The sequence below is a fragment of the Astatotilapia calliptera genome, chromosome 20, assembly GCF_964374335.1.
Source record: "Astatotilapia calliptera chromosome 20, fAstCal68.1, whole genome shotgun sequence".
NCBI lineage: Eukaryota > Metazoa > Chordata > Actinopteri > Cichliformes > Cichlidae > Astatotilapia > Astatotilapia calliptera.
Genome location: NC_137441.1, coordinates 18632758 through 18659141, shown reverse-complemented (window position 1 = coordinate 18659141; position 26384 = coordinate 18632758). Strand labels below are relative to the sequence as shown.

The following is a 26384-nucleotide window of genomic DNA, read 5'->3' as shown; positions in this document are numbered from 1 at the left end:
TAATAATTCAGATCATAAAGAATCCCCCACATTTTGTGTCAAACTAAAACCAAACAATAAATAGATATCCTTAATGCCAACTTCTGCACTGTAATTTGTCACTGATCACAAGAATTATGGCGTTGAAATTATTTTACTATATTGTAAAGCATCATTCACATAGTTCATATAGCTTAAACATCCTTCACTTCCATATTATTATTATTTTTCTAACATCACTGAAACCAAAAAATTATTTCATGTATGTATTTTAAGAAATAACAGACAAGGACTGTTTAAATGTCATTTTGTTTGTACAACATGTATTTTAAATCTTTTTTGCATAAAAATGGTTGAAAACAATACTTGATGACAACAGAGCATTTCAGAATATCTAACATGGATAAAGGAAACAGTAGTAGTGTGAAATACACAAACAAATCATAAAAAAGTATTCCTGATAGCACACTCGGTCATTAGAATACCAACTGAAATGGCTTGGTCGCTTGAGGGTTAAAAAAATCCTGGGTTGCTATGCCTGGTAAAGCTAATCGTCTTTCTGCTTTAAAATGAAGGTGAAGCTGCTCAAGTAACAGATGCAGATGTAACTTCAGATTTGTCCTTAGGAAAAAACAAAACATGAAAAAACAAATAATTGTTCTATCTGCAAATGTTCAAAGCTTGAAAAGCATCCCCTACTGCACATTTTCTGTTGAGCTAATGAGCAACAACGAGAATATGTTTTAGGCAACACAGATTGAAGGTTTGCTTTAGTGACTAGCAAACAAACAGTGTGTTTGAGGAAAGAAAATCCTTCTGTCTGCTTTGAGATTCTGCATCAATTCTTTACGGTACATTTACTCTGCAGCGCCTGTTTTACTTTGGTTTTTAGTCTGTTAGCATGTTTCTGCAGCTCCCTTTATTCTGACTTTTACAAGTCCTGCTAAAATCTGTGTTCAACAGCACACCCTCGTCATCTTTATGCGTCCTCACTGATGGTTAAATCACAAAACTGAAACTTGAAAACACATCGACACCCTATAATGTGACGGCATTTTGTTGTGAGGATTGGATAACAATTCTTGGTTTCTCCAGTCTCAGTTTGTTATGTATTCATGTTTTTAAGTCAATCTAAAATGTTTCAGTTGTGAACGGTGCCATGTACCGTACCACTACAGGGGCACTAAAAGGTGTTTGTGGGGTCCACTGTACCTCCATTTGATCATAAATGACCTGTTGATACTTGATTAATATGACTCAGCAACAATGTAATCACCAGCTAAATGCATTAAACAACCTTCCACATCTTTTCTTGAACTAACGTTTGTATTTCTGGAAACTTTATGTTGTTGTGAACTAAAACTGACATTCTAATAAAACTGGTGAGTCAACACGAATGCTGGTTTGAATCTAGCTGAGCACTTTTTTACTCTCATCAGCCACTGCTGCTGGACAATCATCAGTTATTCCAGTATAATGATGACATTAAGATTCCGACTAAAAGCGGATTTATTACGTCCTTTAGGATTCTGTTTGTCACAAGCCCAACATCCTTTGTATTCAAGACTTTTCTAAATGGCATTTTTTTTTAAATCTTAAGCTTAGTTTATTTGTCTGTCTTGGTTTTCCCAGTGACTGCATATTATTTACATGTATGTTTCTCCTGTTATCGAAAGTCAAGATCTGACCTCATGTATGCTGTTGAATTTAGAGTGAAAATTGGTTGACAGATGGAAATACATGCTTACCATTCCAGTGTTTTAACACTACACTCACAAGTTGCCACTCACTGCTTAAAAATACCTTCCATTGCATCAAATGCCACAATAACTCAAGCACAATATACAATACATCTGTAGGCTGCCCATTGTTTTTTTTCTTCATCATCTCTAGTTACATGACACAGTAAGGCTCTCGTGGCAGATGAGGTTTAGTCCTGCAGCAGGCTGGTAGGTGGGAAAGGAGCCCTTTCTTCAAGTCTTTATTAAGGAAGAAGCAGACGATAGGATTGACCCCTGCTTGGGCAAAACTCATCCACACAGTGGTGGAGAGGTACCGGTGTGGTATTGTGCAAGCCTTGACAAACACCCTCCAGTAGCAAGCTACTATGTAGGGAGACCAGAGCACCAGGAACAGTAATGTGATCACATAGAACATCCTGCCAAGCTGCTTCTCTGCTTTAAACTCCTCCATGCCTAAGAGTCGCCGGTTCTGGTTGTGCAAGTTTTGCCGTATTCCCAGCAGAGTGGGTGGCATCGGGCCCCTACCAAAACCCGCAATCCAGTTAGCAGCTGCTTGGCCTGTAGCTCCTGGCCCATGAAAGGTCCAATTCTGACTGATAGCTGGCACCATCTGGACTGGCTTCATCTTGCGGTGCTTGTACTCAAAGAGAAGTAACTTCATGTAGACGACATGTGTGGCTAGAATGAGTACAGCAAGCATTAGCATGAAGCCCAGTGTGTCATTAGCCTTGAAGTAGCGATGCTCAAAAATGCACTGGTCCTCCTCACGAATGAATTTATAGGTGCCCACATCAAAAACAGGCGGGAATGCCATTGCCACAGATAGCGTCCATACCATGCACACTACCGCCACACATGTCCAGAATGTCATGCGCTTCGAGTAAAAACGGTGGTGTGCAATGGCCATGTAGCGTGTTACACTGATGCAGAAGAGCATGAAGGCAGCATGGAAGCAGAAGAGCACTGCCATGAAGGCTACCACCTTGCAGCTGAGCACACTGTAGGTCCACGCTGAGCCATTTTTTATAGACACCAGCACAAAGGGGAAGCAGATAGCTGAGCGAATGCTGTCTGCCAGGCACAGATCCAGGAGGAAATAGTAAGGTGCCTTATGCAGAGCCTGGTCCCGGAGTACAAGCAGAGAAACCACCAAGTTCCCCACCAGACTAATGCATATGATCAGCCCAAGTAGCACCAGTTTAATATACGTAGAGATAACGGAGGATGAACTGTCTGCTACCATGCCTTCTGCAGTAGCCACCACTGCTGCCATTGGCCCCACAGGCCCTTCACTGCTCTCATTTCCATTTGCCATCCCAAATGCCCCCCCACCCATAACACCTTTTTTTTGGACAACAAAGTCACCACTCCACCACCACCTCCCCACATTGCTCCATTTCGAGCAAAGTCCCTTCGTTGTTGTGACCTCTCCTCTTGCCTCTTAATCCTCACACGGGTCCTGAAAACAACCAGAGGAGATCAAGAATTAGGCGTTTGATGGCTCTTCATCAGAAATTAAAAATCATTTCAGTCACTCATGTATTACTAGCACAGATTAAAAGGACAAAACAACACATGGCTTCTTTTTCTCTAACGCAGAAACCGCATTTTTGGTGGCAACGTCAAAAACATACTTAAAACATAATTCAGAAATGTTCAACATGACTTCGCCCGGAGTTTTCACGTGTTAGTCTACAAATGAGTACTGAAAATCATGACGATTGGGCCATTTCATATATAATCAACCAAATTTGAGGAATAAAATCTCACCTGACCCCTTAAGAGTCAATTTTAAAAAAAATATTTTTTTAATTTAAGAATTGAAGTGAAATCCCCTCCCTTTTATTCCTTTTACTGAATTTTAGTGGCAAATATTTGCTGTGACACTTGTTTAATTTTTTGGTTAAATTTTAGGTACATGACACTGAACACAAGGTGTGAAAAATCATTTTAAAAACGATAATAACAGTTATGAAACAAACCAGTGCTAGCTGGATTGGGACATGTAAAACTAATTGAATTGAAATAAAAATATACATAATATCTTTATCAGTTTGGTCAAATTTCACAACCTTTATTTTTGACTAGGGATAACTAAACACTGTGAATAAGCTGTATTTATATTTTAACATCTACACTGAAATTCTGAAAAAGATCTACTACTAAACACTAAAGAGAAACATGATCAAATAATAAAAAGCAATAAAACTACTCAGAGTGTACAGGCTTATACTAACTCTGATCGTCACAGTGTCTTGTGTGATACCCTGTGTGATGTTCAGCCCTATAAAGTTTATGTTATTATCTTCTGCAATTAGGAAACTAACTATAATAATGAAAATGAAAAGGTGAAAAAGCGGAACAAAATATTGTCTAAGGATTCAGAGAATCTGGACAAATGTCTGTAATCATCAGACCCTCGGCCAGCACTGTATTAAAAACAGACATCACTCTATCGTGGACATCACTGTGCTCAGGAACACTGCCAGAAATCACAGTCTATGAGCACAGGTTGCTGTGGTATCCACAAATGCAGGTTAAAGCTTCGCCATGCAAAGAAGTCACATGTGAATAGGCTACAGAAATGCTGTTGCCTTCTTTATGCAAAAGGACAGAGGCAATGTGGAAAACTGTTCCTGGGTTCTTGCTGGAAAACATGGACCCTGGGTTAAAAAGGAGAGAGACCATCCACCTTATCAGTGTTCATGTTTAAAAGCCTGGATCTCTCATGGTTTGGTCGTGATCTAGTGGCTATAGAAGAGGGGACCATCTTTGCAGCCATTCCCAAACTCTCTGTGAATGGTACTCATGGCCATTGATCAGTGGTCTTTCATCAATGGTCATGACAATTTGCACATTATTGATCAAGAAACTGACCTCACAGCCCATTGTTCGCCAGTGGTGCTACTTTCAGCCATTATGTACTCTTTGTAAGGTTGCGGAAACCTGCAGTCAGCTGAGGCTGGATGAGTGATGAAAGGTTTCTCACATTGAAAACGCTATGTCCAGATGAACAGAATCAACTTTTGGGGGTTTTAAGCATAATCTTAAGGTCACGGTATAGAGGCATACATGCCAACCCTCCCGATTTTCCGGGAGAATCCCAAATTTCAGTGCCCCTCCCGAAAATCTCCTGGAGCCACCATTCTCCCGAATTTCTCATGAATTTCCACCCGGACAACAAAACTGAAAAACCATATCCCAGACTGGCCCAGCCAATTCCAGTTTCCAACAATGGCTACTACTACTGCAGCTACTTAGTTTTAATATTACTCTTATTACTCTTTCTGGGTTGCAAAATAAACTTTTAACATATTTTCAGACTTTAAACTTCAAATATCTGAGCCGGGGAAATCAGCAAATTCCCAGCACATCGTTTTCAATTTTTTTCGTGGGGCGGCATCACGGGCATTGGCAAAAAAAAAAAAAAAAAAAAAAAAGATCGTGCTCATGCTGCCCCGACGCCAGCCAGCGCATATTGGGAATGGCATAGGCACCGATCGGTTTTCTATTGCCCATTTGCTGGGAGTAAGGGTGCCCTTCGTTTGCGAGGTGCGCCTGCTGCTTGCGGCGCAGAAAGGAGAGGGCGGGGTGGCGGGGGATTCACTGACCGGCTGGAGCAGCGTCTAATAACCAACTCGCAAAATAAAACAAAATAAAAACAAACCAACAAACACGAAAACACCAGACATCATGATACAGACTTATAATTTGCACCGATGTTTTTTTGAAATTCTATACACGAAAAGTGAGCGCGAGAGCCCTCGGTGCACCTGCTTGCTGCTGAAGTCAAAGTAAACTTTATTGTCATCTCCGCTACAGTACAGTATACAGGGAGTGCAGAATTATTAGGCAAATGAGTATTTTGTCCACATCATCCTCTTCATGCATGCTGTCTTACTCCAAGCTGTATAGGCTTGAAAGCCTACTACCAATTAAGCATATTAGGTGATGTGCATCTCTGTAATGAGAAGGGGTGTGGTCTAATGACATCAACACCCTATATCAGGTGTGCATAATTATTAGGCAACGTCCTTTCCTTTGGTAAAATGGGTCAAAAGAAGGACTTGACAGGCTCAGAAAAGTCAAAAATAGTGAGATATCTTGCAGAGGGATGCAGCAGTCTCAAAATTGCAAAGCTTCTGAAGCGTGATCATCGAACAATCAAGCGTTTCATTCAAAATAGTCAACAGGGTCGCAAGAAGCGTGTGGAAAAACCAAGGTGCAAAATAACTGCCCATGAACTGAGAAAAGTCAAGCGTGCAGCTGCCAAGATGCCACTTGCCACCAGTTTGGCCATATTTCAGAGCTGCAACATCACTGGAGTGCCCAAAAGCACAAGGTGTGCAATACTCAGAGACGTGGCCAAGGTAAGAAAGGCTGAAAGACGACCACCACTGAACAAGACACACAAACTGAAACGTCAAGACTGGGCCAAGAAATATCTCAAGACTGATTTTTCTAAGGTTTTATGGACTGATGAAATGAGAGTGAGTCTTGATGGGCCAGATGGATGGGCCCGTGGCTGGATTGGTAAAGGGCAGAGAGCTCCAGTCCGACTCAGACGGCAGCAAGGTGGAGGTGGAGTACTGGTTTGGGCTGGTATCATCAAAGATGAGCTTGTGGGGCCTTTTCGGGTTGAGGATGGAGTCAAGCTCAACTCCCAGTCCTACTGCCAGTTTCTGGAAGACACCTTCTTCAAGCAGTGGTACAGGAAGAAGTCTGCATCCTTCAAGTAAAACATGATTTTCATGCAGGACAATGCTCCATCACACGCGTCCAAGTACTCCACAGCGTGGCTGGCAAGAAAGGGTATAAAAGAAGAAAAACTAATGACATGGCCACCTTGTTCACCTGATCTGAACCCCATTGAGAACCTGCGGTCCATCATCAAATGTGAGATTTACAAGGAGGGAAAACAGTACACCTCTCTGAACAGTGTCTGGGAGGCTGTGGTTGCTGCTGCACGCAATGTTGATGGTGAACAGATCAAAACACTGACAGAATCCATGGATGGCAGGCTTTTGAGTGTCCTTGCAAAGAAAGGTGGCTATATTGGTCGCTGATTTGTTTTTGTTTTGTTTTTGAATGTCAGAAATGTATATTTGTGAATGTGGAGATGTTATATTGGTGTCACTGGTAAAAATAAATAATTGAAATGGGTATATATTTGTTTTTTGTTAAGTTGCCTAATAATTATGCACAGTAATAGTCACCTGCACACACAGATATCCCCCTAAAATAGCTAAAACTAAAAACAAACTAAAAACTACTTCCAAAAACATTCAGCTTTGATATTAATGAGTTTTTTGGGTTCATTGAGAACATGGTTGTTGTTCAATAATAAAATTATTCCTCAAAAATACAACTTGCCTAATAATTCTGCACTCCCTGTATAGAGAGACGAGACGACGAGGCTCCAGTTACAACAGTGCAAGTAAACAAACAATATATATAAGAAGAGTAAGAAAATAAATATACACTTTAGGACTAGGGGTAAAGGGATCAATAACAATTTAAAATTTACAGTTTGTTGATTTAAAGTCTCACACACAACCCGTCGAAAGGGGAGGGGCCGGCTGCTTCCAAATAGAGCACATTTCATTTATAATGTTGTAAATCCAAGCCCATTATGTATTCATGATTTGAATCCTGGGCTGTGTGAAATCTCAGAAATGCACCTTAGACAAAGTGAATCTGTGAACTAAGGTGTAGGTGTGTTAGATTATGTTGTGGTGATCCTCGGGTTGAGGGATGGCTGTTCATACTAGAGTGCAAAATTAAAACCAATGGAAGATGGACAAGAAAAGTTCAAAGCCATCAGGTCCTCAGTTTAGAAAAAAGAGAAAAGAAGAGGAAGAGAAACGAGAAAAAGATACAGGTAAGCAGATGTGTCATTGGATAATGGCAGGTCATGTATCCTGAAACAATCAGAATAAGAATACTTTATTAATCCCTAAGGAAATTATGTGTGTTACAGTTGCTCCAAGAAGAAATGGTAAAAATAGCAACAGTAACAGACTTAACTCCAAACAATACATTATGTTACAGATTTTAATATTAATTAGTCATTGTCAATTGTTGATTTGTCCTGTTCTCATTGTATTACGAATTATCATGGCTGTTTTGTAGCCGTTTGCATACTATGCATACTCTCTCTGTCTTTATATGTGTGTGTGTACAACAGTTTTATGTTAATGTACAATCCTTAATATGTTTTGTCTGTGTGTGTGTGTGTGGGTGGGGTGGGGGGGCCCAGGGCGCCAAACAGGCTAGGACCACCACTGCTCTGGAGGGTTCTTCCGGGGTTTCACACAGCTGAATAAATGTCAAACAGTAAACAGGGCCGAGTACAATAACCTCAGTTTGATGAGAAGAAGAGTAAGAGAAGAACACTGAACAAGAATGGCATCCATACCACGGCTGCAAGAAAAAAAGCTTTGTTCTCAAAAAGAACAGTGCTACCACGACCACACGGAAAGAAGACCAGAACACTCTTAAATACAGTTTTGTGGATATGTCAAACTAAAATATCACTTTGTGGTTTAAATGATAACTCTTCAATGCAGAGAAACCAGAGCACTGCATTACAGTGGTGACTTAATTTCAGCACATTTTATTTCTGCTTCGGGAAGGCTAACCGTCATTGATGACACTACATTTAAACTTGTATTAGCAAATTCAATCCCAAACCCACTTTGTAAAAACAAAACATCCCGACACTTCAAACTTTAGCTTTGTTCAAGACTATATCAAAAAGTGAAAAAGCAATGCTGCTCTTCCCTGTTTATTTGGTAGAAGAGGATTAGAGCAGAGTTTCAAATCCCTGGCTTCACTAAGTGGCAGGAATAACTGTTCCTTATGAGTTTAACTGTTTAACTGGATGTTTCTAATTTAGCACTGAGATGACAGTTTAAAACAGCAATTTGACAACCATCGGAAAACACACATTACCGAAGGAATTCTCTTGCTGACGTTTTAGGATTTATGTTGAAGTTAATTTGATAGGATTTACAAAAATACAGAGCTAAGAGCACACTGTCAACACGAATTGAAGCCCTGCTAAGCCACAGGCTGGGAGCTGTGGTGAATTCTGTGAGAGAGGCTGTGCATCTTAAAGGAGGGGCTTTGTCAAGCTGAAAGTTGGTTGGCGGCGGAGGGCAGAGTCACTGTCAGGAACTGGGTAGCAACAGCAACCCAGTACCTCTAGCTTTACATCGGTGGGAGGAGGCGACAAAGCTCACTGGATGAGATGTACATTGTTGGTTTCTGACAGCTGCACCCAGCATCAGGCTTCCCTACATGGAGTCTACAGGTCTATTGAGGACATGGGGGCCACCGGGTGCTACAGTCCAGCCTTAAGGAGGGTGGCTGTCTCAAAACCTGAAACAGTGTTGTCTATATGCCCCCAGGAGTTTGTTCTGTGTTCTGTGAATGGCCCAAACATCAAATGATACTAAATAAGTTGGCAGTCCCAGTGCTGATCAAGGTTGTATAGCTGCTGGAAATCCTGTATTATTTATCATCAACATCATTTATGCTGCTCTGAGGCATGCTTCAACATTCTGATTTGTTCTACATTCAGAGGCCCTCATTTGGTGCTCACCCTGTAGAGGCTGGGGCAGACAAAGGGCAACAGTCTTAGCAAGCTACAATTGTCTGGGCCTAGAGGATGCTAGAAAAATGCCAGCAAGAGCTTACTGCACTCAGATAAATATACAGGCACACAGAAGCAGAAAGTGTGACATTTTGTGTAGGCAATATTAAATGGCAGTCATACTGAGCTCCTTACCTGCCGTGGGTTGCTTGTCCAGACGTCTGTTGCAGTCTACATGAAATACGGTGATGCACCTGGCTTCTAGCCTAAAAACAGAAGCATAGGTAACGTTGCCGGTGGACCAAATCTGTATTTAAAAAAAAGTGTTGCACACTACCTTTAAAAATCAAAAGGTTTAAAGAAGCAAAAGCAGCTTTCCTCTTTTTTCTTGTGCATGTCATATCTCGGTGCTTTTCACACAACCTGTGCCGGTGGCCAGTAAGCGCCTAGTCCCATTCACAGCACACAGTGTGTACGCCGCCATTCAAACACTTTATGATGCGTATGCTGTCAACTCGTATCTCCTGTTTATATGTTAGAAATCTGAGGCAGTAATATCCTGTAAAAGCAGCCGTAAAGCCATGTTTGGTAGGGGCTGTCAGACAGCAACAGACGCCCTGTGGATCCTCTGCTTCTTGCGGTCGTCGGAAACCTTGACGATTCCTCGCTGCACTTCCGTGCGCAGTATTCCAGTCAAGTCGGAGGAAACCTCCCGTGTGTTGTTCATGAAATCCTTTAGCATGTCGAAGCAATGCAGGGCTTCTGCTTAGAAAAAATTGGTTAGCTTGCTAACGTGCTGAGGCCAGACAGCTCCAGGCTGCGCGATGACACGGATACCAGTCCTCATTGTGTCCCGCAGCCTGTCAGTACCCAGGCATGATAAACAGGAGCATACGTGGGATTACAGCATAGATGGAAATATCTCCGGCCGTGAACTGGCAGATGGAAATGCAGTATGCAAAGGACAGCTTCTGTGGGCCCAGCTTCGGTAATGAGCACCAAAACAGGCAACTCCTCCTGGTATCAGTGATTTTAATCCCGTTAGTTCCACGGACAGGGCCGATCTGAAGCACGGGGATGAGGGCACCCTTCCCCCCATTGTATTTAAACTAACATCATATGAGTGCTACTTTTCATCTGTAAAGAGTAAAAATGAATAAATGCATTTTTTCACAATTAATCTAAAGAAAACGACACACTAAATCAAATCCTTTTGATGAAGCTTAAAATTGACATGAAATCTCATGTATTTTTACAATATACCGTAATTGCAGATCGTATCTTATTATGATTCCACATAGCAGAGTAGCACTTAATAAAGTAATGGCGTCACTTCTATTAATAATCTCATAATAGTGTCATAATGATGCTCCAATATACGGTAACATTACTACATTTAAATTTGCAATGTTTGTCCTTAAAATATTTAAAATGAAAAATCTACTGTAAGAACAAGATTGCTCTTCCTGCAGGAAATACATTCTGATGGTTTGAGTAAGTAATTACTGAAGTTAACTCAATAAGGGAGAAAAGATTCTAGATAAATATAGAATAGAATAGAATAGAATAGAATTCAACTTTATTGTCATTGCACATGCACAGGTACAGGGCAACGAAATGCAGTTTGCATCCATCCAGAAGTGCTTAGTGATATAGATATATTACAATATATATTAGCAATAATATAGATATGTGAGTATATTACAGAAATGGGTCTATTATGGTATGTTATAATGTACACGGTATGAAGTATGTTGTGAATATTCTATAACTATAAGTATGTACAGGCTGTAGTGAGTACAAGCTATGTACAGGATATGAACAGGATATAAATATGAAAAAACTATACAGAATATGAAATAAATAACTTTACAGAATCTGGGATATACAGCTATACAGAAATGGGAACTATGCAAGTTGTAAACAGTTGTAGGATTAAAGATTATCGAATGTACAGAATGATTATTTACACAGAGCTATACAGTAGTGCAGTTAAGATAAGTGAGGGTGTAGATAGTTTCTACAGAGGCTATATAAAGTGCTAGTGGTTGTGAGTGGTGGTTCAGTCCATGTTATTATTGTGTTTGAGGGTACAGTTGTCCATTGTGGGTGTGTGTATGTTCAGTCCATGAGTTTAACGTGGGTCAGATGTCAGGAGGCAGAGTTCAGGAGTCTGACAGCTGTGGGGAAGAAGCTGTTCCGGTACCTGGTGGTCTTAGTCCGGAGGCTCCTGTGGCGCCTCCCAGAGGGCAGGAGGGTGAAGAGTCCATGTGATGGGTGACTGGGGTCTTTGATGATTTTCCCAGCCCTTTTCAGACACCGCTTCCTGTAGATGTCTTTTATGGCAGGAAGTGGTGCTCCGGCGATGCGCTGGGCAGTTTTCACGACCCTCTGCAACGCCTTCCGGTCCGAGGCAGAGCAGTTCCCGTACCAGACTGTTATACAGTTGGTCAGGATGCTCTCGATGGTGCAGCGATAGAAGTTCACCAGGATGTCTGAGGACAGGTGGTTCTTCCTCAGAGTCCTCAAGAAGAAGAGGCGCTGGTGAGCCTTCTTGACCAGCTTGGAGCAGTTGGTCGTCCAGGTGAGATCCTCGGAGATGTGGACTCCCAGGAACTTGAAGCTGCTCACACGCTCCACAGCCGTCCCCTTAATGTGGATGGGTGGATGTGGGTCAGCATTCCTCCTGTAGTCCACGATGAGCTCCTTGGTCTTCTCGGTGTTAAGCAGCAGGTTGTTTCTGTCGCACCACTCAGCCAGACGATCCACCTCCTCCCTGTAGGCGGCCTCATCGTTGTCACTGATGAGGCCAATCACCGTGGTGTCATCTGCAAACTTAATGATGGTGTTGGAACCACCAGCAGGTCTGCAGTCGTGGGTGAAGAGGGAGTAGAGGAAAGGGCTCATCACACAGCCTTGTGGTACACCGGTGTTCATTTTGATGGTAGATGAGCAGCGGTTATCCAGCCGGACATGTTGGGGGCGGTTGGTCAGGAAGTCCAGTAACCATTTGCAGATGAGGGAACTGATACCCAGGTCTGTCAGTTTCCTGATGAGTTGTGAGGGGTGGATTGTATTGAATGCTGAACTGAAGTCTATAAACAGCATTCTGGCGTAGGTGTTGTTGTTGTCCAGGTGTGAGAGGACAGAGTGCATTGCGATGGAGACTGCATCCTCTGTGCTCCTGTTCCGGCGGTATGCGAATTGGTGGGGGTCCAGGGTGGGGGGGAGACAGGATTTGAAGTGTGCTAGGACCAGCTGCTCTAAGCACTTAGTGATGATGGGGGTGAGTGCTACTGGGCGGTAATCATTGAGGCAAGATGGGTTGGAGTTTTTGGGTATCGGGACGATGGAGGTGGATTTGAAGCAGGCCGGTACCACAGCGTGGGCCAAGGACAGATTGAATATGTCTGTGAGCACTCCTGCAAGCTCCCCAGAACACGCTCTGAGAACACGCCCGGGGATGCCATCAGGGCCTGCAGCCTTGTGGACATTGATCCTGCTCAGCACCGCTCCTACATCGGTGGGGGAGAGAGTCATAGGTTGTGGTCTGGCGTCATGTCTGCTTTGGTTGTGGTTGTGGGGTTCCCTCGCTCAAAACGAGCATAAAAGTTGTTGAGCTCGTTGAGGAAGGAGACATCAGAGGATGCGGGGGAGGGTTTGGTGGTCCTGTAGTCTGTGATGGTCTGGAGTCCTTGCCACATGCGTCGGGGGTTGGAGTTGGAGAAGTGTTCTTCTACCTTCTTTTTGTAATGGTGTTTGGCTTTTTTGATGCCCTTCTTTAGATTAGCCCTGGCTGTACTGTAGGCGTGTGCATCTCCTGACCTAAAGGCAGTGTTGCGGGCCTTCAGGAGGAGACGAACATCCCGGTTCATCCAAGGCTTCTGGTTGGGGTACATGGTGATCCGTTTCTGGGTGGTGACACTGTCTGTGGTTTTGGAGATGTAATCCAGTACAGATGAGGCGTACTGGTCCAGGTCTGTGTGGGTGAACATATTCCAGTCTGTGTTTTGAAATAAGCTGTACATAATACTACATTTGTGAGATGGTTATGAGCATTTTTTTCTAATAGTTAAAAATTATTTGTGAAGAACTTCATGAAGTCATTGCTAGTTAAGGTTAAAGGAATGGTTGACTCAACAGAGCTCTGACTTTTTGTCGGCCTGACTGCAGTGGTAAAGACAAACCTAGGGTTGTTCTTATTTTGTTTAATTAGTGATGAATAGTAAGATGTTCCAGGTTCATGCAGGTCTTTTAATTTTTTTTTCAAACCAACAAACAATTTTTCCAGGTTAAATGATGATCTTCTAAGTTAATGAGATGCTATTTTCTCTCCAGCTTACGAGTTATCTGTGTCATGATTCGGCTGTGTGGCAGGCAGGAAGTGGACCCAAACGCAAGCTCACAGAGGCAGGAATGAACTCAAAACACAGCTTTATTGCTGGAGGGAAACAGCGAAACAAACTGATAAGAAACTACACTGGGAAGCAATACACTAGCACACAGAGAAACACACAGCCATGAATGAGGAGAATGCGACACTGAACAGAGGGAGACGCGGACATAAATACACAGAGGTTTAACGAGGAAGGTGGGAGCACACGGGGAACACAGCTGACACAGATAATCGTAACGAGACAGGGCAGGAGCAACACAACATGACGCATACTGACGGGAGACTGTCAAAGTAAAACAGGAAGTACACAGAGGCGCAGACAGGAGGAGAGAGGGAGCACGGGGAGAGCACAGACATAACGGGCTGGGGAAAACATGGAATAAAACACAAGGGGAAACAAGGGCTCACAGATACACAGAGGGGCACACAGGGGGTAAAAGTCACAAGGGGAAGTCAAATAAGGAACAAAATACAAAAATACATGAAACTAAGAATGCTGGGCCAACATGGCCCAGGATTATGACAATCTGCTTTAAGATGTGTATTTGAAAGTTATACCAGGGAGTCGAGTACTTCTAATTTTAAGGCTTTCTTTTTCAGAGGAGCTACAGTATCCAGAGTTTTAGGTAGTGACGAAATAAAATTATTAACAGTGTAACCGACCTGTGGGGTAGTGTTCAGGTCATTGCTCTGCACTGTGTTTGCACAGGGCGTTGAAGAAGACAACAGTGGATAAATTATATCTTTAAACTTAGTTGTATCCAGGGCTGGACTGGGACAAAAAATTGGCCGGTTTCCTCTTTCTGGCGCAAAGTGGGCGATAAACAAACAAGAGAGAAAAGCCGATCAGCTGATCATTGATCAGTTTCATGATTGAAGTAGCAACAGGAGAGAGAGAGGGGGAAAGAATGAGCAAAGAAGAGGCAGCTGACAGCGTACAGAAGCCGAATAACTCCAGCTTTGTGTCTTTTTCCATTCTAGCTGAAGTACGGGACACAATACAAAGCGCGTAATATTTTCTCTGAATGCGGGACGATTCCGTTTTTTATGGGATGGTTGGCAACTCTAATAACTAACCTTATGAATAAAATATAGTTCACTATCAGTAACATCATAGCACCCGCCCAGACATGCTAGCTAGTATGCAGTACGAGTTATTGTAACTGATTGTAAAAAGTTAGCACAACGAAAATAGCTACAACTAAACTTGGTTTATATCTGACCCAGATAGACTGCAGGTCATAACTTCTTACCTGAAGTTCAGTTCACCTGACACTCGGACCGGCGGCCGCCTCGGGTCTCTCCTCCTCCTGCCTTCCCTTTTCCTCATCCACCTGCTGGCCTCTGTGAAAGCTCCACCATAGCCACCACCAAACAACTGAGTTATTTTTACACACCGGCCAGCATCTGGCCAATCCACCACCTTTCATTGTTTATACTGTTACAAAACAAACAAACAAAACAAAACCCATCGGCCCATAAAAATGAAGAATCACCATCGGCCCACTGGGCAAATACCCGGTATGCTCGATGGCCAGTCCAGCTATGGTTATATCCCTTATGGAAAGAAATCTACTGTGATGATATCTATTCCCCACTTCTGTGTAATTCATTATTGTAAAGTGAAATGTTTCTAAGACATGATCAAATAAAAAAGGTTTTCAGGAAATACTGTTAAATATTCTGTTTGTATTCAGTATGTCAGGACAAGAGTGTTAATAAAGTGGTGGGTGGGTTCTTTTACATTTTGAAGGAACTGTGTCTTAATTCCACTAATTTCACATACAAGTTATTAGACAGAAACATGGGTGTGCCATGGGTTCCCCAATATCAACCATTGTGGCCGACTTGTAAGTGGAAGAAGCGGAAAAGAGGGCTTTGTTATCCTACCCTGGAATACCACCAAGTCATTGGTTCAGATATGTTAATGACACCTGGGTGAAAATCAAATCGGGGGTTCCCTGACACAGTTCACTGTTCATTCATTGGGCTGGTTTCAGTTGTTGTGCAATGTACTGTTTATTGTCCAGAACCAGAAAATTAGAGGTCATCCACGTCTTTATTTCTGTATAACATTCCTGCAGTTTAACTAATTGGTGTGTGTTATCTGGCTTTATGGATAGATAGAGTTGGGTGTCATCTGCATAGCAGTGAAAATGTATGGTATGTCTTCTGACGATACTGCCAAAGGGAAGCATATATAATTGGTCTAATAGTTAAAATTTATTTGTGAAGAACTTCATGAAGCCATTACTCGTTAATGTTAAAGGAATGGTTGGCTCAGCAGAGCTCTGACTGTTTGTCAGCCTGGCTACAGTGCTGAAGAGAAACCTAGGGTTGTTCTTATTTTCTTTAATCAGTGAAGCAACAAACTATTTCTCCAGGTTAAATGATGATCTTCTATCTCTTTTGTGATAAGCCATTTCCTCTCCAGCTTACGAGTTATCTGCTTTAAGGTCCACGTTTGAGAGTTATACCATGGAGTCAAGTACTTCTGATTAGAGGCTTTATTTTTCAGAGGAGCTACAGTATCCAGAGTCGTTCGTAGTGAGGAGGTGAAATTATTAACAAGATAATTGACCTCTGTTGGAGTAGCATTCAGGTAGCTGCTCTGCTCTGTGTTGGTACAGGGCATTGAAGATGCTAACAGTGGGAGAATTTTATTCTTAAACTTAGTTACAGCACTTTCAGAAATGTATCTACTGTGATGAAGTCTACTCCCCACTGCTGTATAATTCATTATTGTAAATGTCAGTTTATGAGGAAGCCACTGAATGCATTGGAGAAGCAATGGAGAGAGATAAAACAGGAGAGATGCCCTGGATCTCTGCTGTCACATGAAATGCTGCCAGAAGGGGGCAGTATTTCAAGCCAATACAGGCTCTAGTGGTGGAAGATCTCTGATCTGCACAAACACAGACTTTGCTATAAACAGAGTTTTGGCTCGGAGTAGAACACATAACCATTTGAAGCAGAAACATAAGCTGACAGAGAAAGAGGCAGTCAGACAGTTTCTTGGAGAGTGTCTCTGTTTGCAGATTCATGGAGACTGAATGCTAAAGTTAGTGTGTTGTGTAGTTAGTGTGTAGTGTCAGAACAATGAGGCGACTGCTGAATGTCACAGTTGCTGCCAAAAAGCCAGGTTATAAAGTAAACTCTGATGTGCTCCTTCATCTTATAGCAGTGGTCCCCAACCTTTTTTGCACCATTGACCGATTTATGTCCGATAGTATTTTCACGGATTGGCCTTTAAGGTGTCGCGGATGAATACAACAAAATAAAACCAGTACTGGTACCAAATAAAAAAAGAAAACACACGGGAAAAGAACGAGAGACACCAAGTTAATGATTAAAATGATATATAAAAAAAAAATAACGCTAAAAACAATAAAAACCCTGAATTTCACATCGGAGCCTCAACTCTTGTGGCCCGGTAACAAACAATTCCGTACCGGTCTGTGGGGTCCGCTGTCTTATAGTGGACAAAAATTATTTTTTGGAGTGGCACAAATAATTTGTGTGGCATCTTATTTGATGCAGAACACCTGATTGTAAATAGTTTTAAATGTTTATTTAAAAAAAAGAAGAAGCCTTGGCTGCATTTTTAGATAAATAGCTGCATATACCTTTGTTGTTTACAAAACTCAGTTACTTTTTTGAAGAAATACACAGCATTACTGGAGGCCAAAGCAATGCCATCCAGAGTAAGAATCTGGTTAGATACCATATTTCTAAGATTTTCAGGGCCGAGTACAATAACCTCAGTTTGATCTGAATTAAGAAGCAGAAAGTTAGCAGCCATCCAGGTCTTTATGTCTTTAAGACATTCCTGCAGTTTAACTAATTGGTGTGTGTTATCTGGCTTCATAGACAGATAGAGCTGGGTGTCATCTGCATAGCAGTGAAAATGTATGCTATGTCTTCTAATGATACTGTCTAAGGGAAGCATGTATAATGTAAACAGAATTGATCCTAGCACCGAACCCTGTGGAACTCCATAATTGACCTCAGTGTGTGAAGAGGACTCTCCATTTACATGCAAAAATTAGATAGATATGATACAAACCACTGCAGCGCAGTACCTGTAATACCTACAGCGTGCTCCAATCGCTCTAATAGGATATTATGGTCAACAGTATCAAACGCTGCACTGAGGTCTAGCAGCATATTTAAGATTGAAGCATCAATTAATGGCAGGACTTCTTTGAACAGTTTTGTAAGAATGGGGTCTAAAAGACATGTTGATGGTTTGGAGGAAGTAATTATTGAAGTGAACTCAGAAAGATCAATTGGAGAAAAAGAGTCTAAATGAATATCAATGGTTCTGAAAGTAGCTGTAGGTAATATTACATCTGTGGGATGATTATTGGTAATTTTTTCTCTAATGGTTAAAATTTTATTTGTAAATAAATTCATGAAGTCATTACTAGTTAACGTTAAAGGGATGGTTGGCTCAATAGAGCTCTGAGTTTTTGTCAGCCTGGCTACAGTGCTGAAGAGAAACCTGGGGTTGTTCTTATTTTCTTCAATCAGTGACGAATAGTAAGATGTTCTGGCTTTGCGGAGGGCTTTCTTATAAAGCAACAAACTATTTCTCCAGGCTAAATGATGATCTAAATTTGTGACACATCATTTCCTCTCCAGCTTACAAGTTATCTGCTTTAGGCTACTTGTTTGAGAATTATACCACGGAGTCAGGTACTTCTGATTTGAGGCCTTATTTTTCAACGGGGCTACAGTATCCAGAGTCGTACGTAGTGAGGAGGCAAAGTTATTAACAAGATGATCGACCTTCAGGTAGCTGCTCTGCTCTGTGTTGGTACAGGGCATTGAAGATGATAACAGTGGGTGGATTATATTCTTAAACTTAGTTACAGCACTTTCAGAAAGACATCTACTGTGATAAAGTCTACTCCCCACTGCTGTGTAATCAATTATTGTAAATGTAAATGTTATCAGGAAATGATCAGACAGGAGAGGGTTTTCAGGAAATACTGTTAAATGTTCAGTTTCTATTCCATATGTTAAAACAAGATCTAGAGTGTGGTTAAAGTGGTGGGTGGGTTCTTTTACATCTTGAGAGAAGCCAATTGAGTCTAATAAGAGATTAAATCCTGTATTGAGGCTGTCATTTTTAGCATCTACATGGATGTTAAAATCACCCACAATAATTATTTCATCTGAACTGAGCACTAAATCAGATAAAAAGTCTGAAAAATCAGACAGAAACTCTGTAAGAGTCAGGTGGACGATAGATGATAACAAGCAAGACTGGTTTCTGAGTTTTACAGCTGGGGTGGACAAAGCTAAGCACCAGGCTTTCAAATGAATTAAAAGTCTGCCTGGGTCTTTGGTTGATTGATAGGCTGGTGTGTAAAATTGCTGCCACACCGCCCCCTCAGCCTGTGCTTCGAGGTTTCTGATGATTAGAATAACTCGGGGGTGTTGATTCATTTAATCTAATATAATCATCCTGCTGTAACCAGGTTTCTGTAAGTAAATCGATTTGTTGATCAATTATTAAGTCATGTACTAGCAGAAGAGAGAGACCTAATGTTTAATAATCCCCATTTCACTGTTTTACTCTTTGGTTCAGATGTGGATACAGTATTGTTCTTTCTTTGTGATTTTTTTATATTTAAGTCATTTTTTGCTGGTTTTTAGGGTTTGTTTTTTTTTGTCTGTTTGGGAGCTGACACAGTCTCTACAGAGATGAGGTTTTGGGGGGATAGCCGGAGGAGAGAAGCTGTAAGACTGCAACTCTGCTTCCTGGTCCCAACTCTGGATAGTCATGTTTTGGGGGTGTTTAATAAATTTGGCCAGATTTCCAGAAATGGGAGCAAGATAACTGCTAAGATACAGACGGACAAACTGGTGGCTAACGGCTAATGGCTAACCACCTGGACATTGTAGTGGTAGACAAGCAGAGGAGGACGGTCATAGTGGTAGATGCAAGTATACCAAATGAAAGCAACATCAGGAAGAAAGAAAACTCAAGATTATCTGGAGGGTGAAGGTAACAGTGGTCCCAGTGGTAATCTGTGCACTCGGTGCAGTGACCCCCAAGCTAGGCAAGTGGCACCAGCAGATCTCAGGAACAATATTGGACCCTCAAGCTCCCAGGCCTCGTCAGCGCGTTAACGAGCTAGCTGCTATATATATATATATATATATATATATATATATATATATATATATATATATATATATATATATATATATATAATTTATTTATATATATAGCTGTGAAAGTAAATCTGACAGCTTGTTACTATCATACGTATCTGAAAAAACTTGAAACAATTTGATTGAAAACACTAATGCAATGCTTAACAGCAATTAGGAAAGTGAGAGAGCAAGACTTCTGACTGAGAAAAGTTCAGTGTGCTATTGTGATATGCAACCCGTTCTCACTCCCAAAGCGTAACATTTTACGCTAGGTGACAAATCGTCACCATATTACGTTTTCGGCTACCCAACACGTTCCTAAATGACGACCTCGGAAAAAAGAGGACATATGAGAACCGTCTGGACTGAATCTACACATGTTCGCTCTTTTTCTTCAAATCGCTTAGAAACACGCTATTTAACATCATTAAAGACCTGGTTAAGGTCAGGAATAAGGTTATGGTTAGGGCTAGGGATAAGGTTAGGTTTAGGGCTGGAATACAGGGCTGGAACGTCTATTACCGCGGGAGTGTCATTCACTGGATTCCAGCCATAACCCGCCGCGTACCATAAGAATGCCGAAGGTCTCCTTTCGCGTTCCCCAGGAACGCCGCGGGACGTGACAAAACGTCGACATGTTACGCCTCGGGAGTGAGAATGCTCTGTGATATAATAGTGTGTATAAAAACAATGAGAACCCATATGGAAAAGAAATAGTAAAAACTTATATGATTTACTCATGAAAGTGGCCACTTTCTCATTACTTTCATATATTGTTTTAGTAAGTATCCAAAACATACAAGTTTCATTATATAATTTTTCAAGGGATCTTATACGTGTTTTCACTCTTGTATGCTTTTCATACAAGCTTCACACAAGACAGATACAAACTTTATAAGATTTATATATATATATATATATATATATATATATATATATATATATATATATATATATATATATATTAGGGGTGCAACGATATTCGTATCGATATTGAACCGTTCGATACAGTGCTTTCGGTTCGGTACGCATATGTATCGAACAATACAACATTTGTAATTTATTTTATCAATTTTCCTTCTGACGATGCTGTCTGTGTTGAGCGCTCAGTGAATCTGTGTTCGACTACTCCGCCTAGGCTGCACTGTCGAGCGCAGATCCACTGAGCGCTCAACACAGACAGCATAGTCAGAAGGAAGAGCGCAGGGCAAGCTAGCGAGACAGAAGTTAAGCTCTACTTGCAACAGGCAAATTGAACCTCATTCAGATCTGGCGTTTGGAATTATTTTGGTTTTCATGTGACGTATGACCCTGAAGGTAAGCGAGTCATGGACTAAAGTAAAACAGTATGTTGGATGTGCCATGCAATGCTCAATTACATTGGTGTGAACTAGTGTGTTAGCGCAGTTAGCTCGTTAACGTGTTGGCCGTCTAGCCCCATGCACGGAGCGATCGGCGGTAGCTCGTTAACGGAGATTTGCCGTGTTGTGGCGTTAAGGTCATTTCAACGAGATTAACCTGAAAGCACTAGTGGGAACACAACGTATATGACTGCACATTTACGCCGACATCATCCTAGTGCAAAGACAAGTGGAAGCAGACAAAAAAAAGCAAGCATGCTACTAACTTTAGCCGAGTCATTTAGACAGCTGTTAGCACATGATTCTCCTTATGCTGCTGAGAATATAGCCCAGAAGAAGCGGATAGTATAGCTTTTATTTTGGAAAGAGCCATTTCTCTGTAATAAACTCTCTTTTCCAAAGATGAGTGATTCCTCAATCAGATACAGGGCTTGCAATATTGCTAGCCCGACGTCCTGGAGCTAGCAATTTTTTTCAGTCGGGCTACCAAAATCTATCTCTGCCCTGCCCGTCGGGCTATTGTAGGAAAAATATATGTCAATGCTTTTGCATTCTTTCAGAAATGTAGCTGGGTAATTATGTCATTGGCATCGGTGAGCCACTGTCAATATGTGACATATTGAAGTCGCGTTTGAATTTGCGCTTGTTTTTTTGCTTTCACTTTGCAATCGTGCGAACTGTGTATAGAGAGCGACAGCACTGATCTGTGAGTGATGATAATTTGTGCACCAATTCCTCTGACATCGTCTTATTAATTGTTAGCTTACTATGCAAACATGACAAGTGAAATCTCCCGCAGCTTACACATGTGAGAGGTTGATCGCGCAGAGAATCGCTGAGCTTATGTGAGTGCGTGTGTAAAAGCATTTCAGTTCTGCTGAGCCAAATAAGACAGGTCAGGGTGAAGAAGTGACAGCCAAAGAAAAGCTTACCACAAAACGGAGAAGTTATGACAAATCAGACTATAAGGCAAAAAGAAAGTGCAGCTTTATGGTTTCATGGACAAAAGAATTTCTGTGGCTGCGATATGATGAGCTAAATAACCAGGGCTGCACATAAGTGGTCCGCAGGTGCGCATTCGCTGTCAAAATAAAAAACACGCACAAGGGTTAGGGTTAAATTTAAAAACTGTACTTTTGAGTTAAAATATATATTTATAATTTTAATAAATGACAAATTAAAAAGGCATGAACATTTTTTTGTATCGAAAAAATATCGAACTGTGACACCAAAGTATCGAACCGAACCGAACCGTGAATTTTGTGTATCGTTGCACCCCTAATATATATATATATATATATATATATATATATATATATATATATATATATATGTATATTTCTTTTCCATATGGGAAAGGCTGAATTTTCTCCTCACTCCTCATATCCAGATACATAAAAGTCATAGTTGAAAATGGCAAAAATGCTCAAAGCAGGCTAACCAGTTATTTTATAGATACATCTGTAAAATAACTGGTAGCATTATGGCTATAAAATCCACCTGTGGAACCTGGTGACCATGGTCATTCAGACTTCTTCTGTTTCACAGCTCTTGAGTAAATAGGCGATTTGGCTGGAAAATGTAAAATGCAGTGTAATGTTCAACCACATTTATTTTCCACATACATCTAACATTCTTCTTAGATTGGTGGTTCTTCTTCACATACTTTTGCGCTTTCCTTTTACACTACCATCACACAGAGAATATGGTTTATGAAGCGTTTCACAGCAGCAAAGTCTAAGCCTAGTCTAAGTTATGTGACACTGATCAGCAGTTTTGGAAAGGTCACTTATGAAACGTAATAGCTCACAGTTTTCTAGTTTCCCTGATCAAAATATAATTTTTAAGACAACTAATTATTTCATAGAAGTCAAAGTGAAATATTATGGACTCTTTAGCACTGAAGGTCTCTTTCTCTGTAGTTATGACATCCCAGTTTGGTTGTGTTGACTGCTTACAGGCATGACAAACCAAGAGTAATATACATTTGACTGGCTGAACTCAGCAGCAGCAACGACGGTGTTACCCTCTGATTTGTCTAATCATTTGGTTTGCTGACCTATTTTTTTCTGAAAGTAGCCAAAAAGAAGACATTCCTGTATGAAAAAATGTACACAATGAATGGTATATTTTATATATCCCAAAAATCATAGACAGACTCTATTTTAGTAAGGGAGGATATAATAATGGAGGAATAAACAAATGACCTACAGCAATATGCTCTTCTTTCTCTTTTCGGTATTGCCACTAATAAGCTGTATGTTGGTGAAGCAAATACAGCAATGCAAAAAGTAGTAGCATATATATGTTCACACAGCATGGTAATGTTTATGTAATACGCGTATTGAAACGCTAGACTTTGTACCTTGTAGCAACAGATTATGTTTAAAGTAACAAATGAGTTAAATAATTAAATGAACTTATGAAATGAACTGAACAGAAATTTTAAAATAAAGATGGATTTAAAAAAAAATAACTGCATCAGATGTGATCAGTTTAATTTAGAAAAAAACAAGTGAGAAAAGCTGCCTCAGTCCTGAGGCACAGGTTACCTAATAAGGTTAATAATAATGACAAAACCTTCTAAAGAAAATAAAGCTTTGAAGGTTCTTGAGCTTCCGTTGTGCCTCAGTGGCATTCTGTTAGGTTAGATGACCTTTGACAACACAAAAAAATAACCTCAGAATGAGCTGTTTACACCTGTTAGAATGTCATACAGCATGTTACTGGGCTTTCCCCCCGCTTACTGCTTTAATACTTCCTCTCCAAAAAAATCTATTCGTGTACCATTTGAGGTTGTTGATACTGAAATGATTACAGATTTACACAGAACAAGCATTCAGACACAAGGAAATAAAATTTCCGAGCAGTTTAAAAACAATAAGTAATTATTCATTACTAAATGAATTTTCATATGAACAGACTGGCACTGCCACCCAACCAGCTCCTTTACATTATAGTGAAAAACAAGTTCTTTTTAACTCTGTCATCCAAAGAGGCGCTTAGACACAGAGCATGAACACTGAGCGGTCGATTATGACCGATTCAGCTGCTGACAACCAAAAAGCACGGAACAGAAAGTCACGCAGCCAGAAGTAGAAAAGACTTAAATCCACATGAGCGCTGTATTGGTAGGATTAACATAAGTCCACTGAAAAGATTTATGGAAGTACAATGTTTAATTAAGACTTTGTTCTTTATAACGTTGATTTAATCACTTGGTTGTGTCATTAAAGTTTAAATCTCTTTTGCAAAATAAAAATGTGTGTATTTCTTTTGCAATTGATTTCTGTGATGATGTCCTTTTGTCTTTTCTCATACAATATATATTGATCAGCAGGGTTTTTTGTTTTGTACGCCAACTTCAGTCTACATCAAGCTCCTATGGTCTCCTAGGTCTAATGAACAGTGTTAATATACAAGACAAATGCATGCTCACAGACACAGTTTGCTATCTAACTAAACAAATTCTATTACAGCAGCATTATGTGTATGAATGACAAAAAGATGGTCTGTTAGAATCTGTGTTCACTCCAAAGGAAACCAAAAGATACTAAATATTGATAAATGATGCCTACTAGACATGTTAGTAATAATGACTCTATACTAGCTAAAGTTCTAAGATGACAGCTGAGAAAATCTGTCCTATCCTGCTAACATTATTTATCCTGTTCAACCTTTTTTATCAAGTTACCTAGTTACGATTAAGTTGAGCTCATGATTACGATTAAGTTGAGCTCATCTGCCACAGAAATTAGTAAGAAAACTGAAAACGGTTTGGCTTCATTTAGTTCTCTTATCTTATTTGTTCAAATCCAGAAAAATCCACATTTTATTCAGTCAAAAATTGTATTTTATTTGGCTTTAATCCCGGCGGCCACCAAGTTAATGCACACAGTAACACAATAACAGTCCAACATTGCTGCCAATAGAATTAAATAAGATAATATGAAAGTATGTGGGTAAATGTAACATGACTAACTGTGACCTCATATGACTGTATTTGAACGCTGACTTACATGATATATTACTTTGTATGAGTATATGATTCCTGCTTGAGTCAGATCAAATCCAGATAAAATTTCAGCGAAGAACCATGACTGCATTTCGACTTCCTGACATCATAAATGGAAGATTATATTATTGTGTTTACGATATTACTTTCATTAATTAAGATGCCAAGTGAAATAAAATGTATATTTAGTATATTTTAGCTCAACCAAGCAGATCATAGATCTGCTGTCAGGGTGGATGCTCAATTAGGGACTCTGCATGACCCTTACATGCTCTATAAGCCACAAGTATTATCACACACACACACACACACACACACACACACACACGCGCAGGGTTAGGGTTACCTGGGTTACACTAAGAAAAGAAGGTGCTGACTGGTTCTGCATATTAAAGGTGCCATGGCCAAATGTGCATTAATAATGCTGGTTAGAGTGGATATTCTAGATGTGAAGGTTTAAACACTGTCATTACCAACACCCTGGTACTGTACCTGAAAAAAGTCAGAGTAATGCAGCAGTGTTTTATATTCTATTTGGCAGTGTCTCAAAAGGTTTTCTATTTGCAAATCAAACTGAAATTAAGGGATCACAAAATATGACATATGGTGTGTAATTTGTTGAGAACAAAATGAAGTGAAAATAGATAACTCAAAATCATCAGTGTTTGAGGGCTGGATTTAAAATCAGACCTAAAAATTAAAAGGTCAAAATGCTTTTCTTTTTCTAGCTGTAGAGAACCGGAGAGAGCGAATACTTCATATATCCATGCATTTTGTTCTTCCAAAACTTTAAACTACAGGAGATAATATGCCAAATCTAATTTCTTTGAAATTCTGAATTCAGGACTTTCACTATAAAATGTCAGCTTCACACTGGTAGGATTTGACCTCGATTGAAACACACAGTCAGCCCCATTTTGGACTGAATCAGCTGAATCAGCCTTAAAATCCAACACATTTGTGAAGGAAGAACTGAATCACTAACACATACTAACAATATTTTTGTTTTCGCTCTGAATCATACAGACACATCATCAGTAACAGTACTCAGAACAAAAGCTTGTCAGCAAAAAAAAAAAAACAATTAAAAAAAGAAAGAATTTTCACCTCATCACAATGACATGTG

The 26384-nt window shown here is 40.5% G+C and overlaps 1 protein-coding gene across 1 annotated transcript; it reads right to left on the bottom strand.

The window, feature by feature from the left end:
* Nucleotides 1-1566: 1566 nt before the first annotated feature.
* Nucleotides 1567-10323, bottom strand: gpr173 (G protein-coupled receptor 173). Its single transcript, XM_026155123.2, has 3 exons — nt 9656-10323; nt 9514-9584; nt 1567-3180 (listed from the first exon to the last, which is right to left on the bottom strand). The coding sequence occupies exon 3, from the start codon at nt 3055-3057 to the stop codon at nt 1873-1875; it is 1185 nt and encodes a 394-aa protein (XP_026010908.1). The 5' UTR covers nt 3058-3180; nt 9514-9584; nt 9656-10323; the 3' UTR covers nt 1567-1872.
* Nucleotides 10324-26384: the final 16061 nt, after the last annotated feature.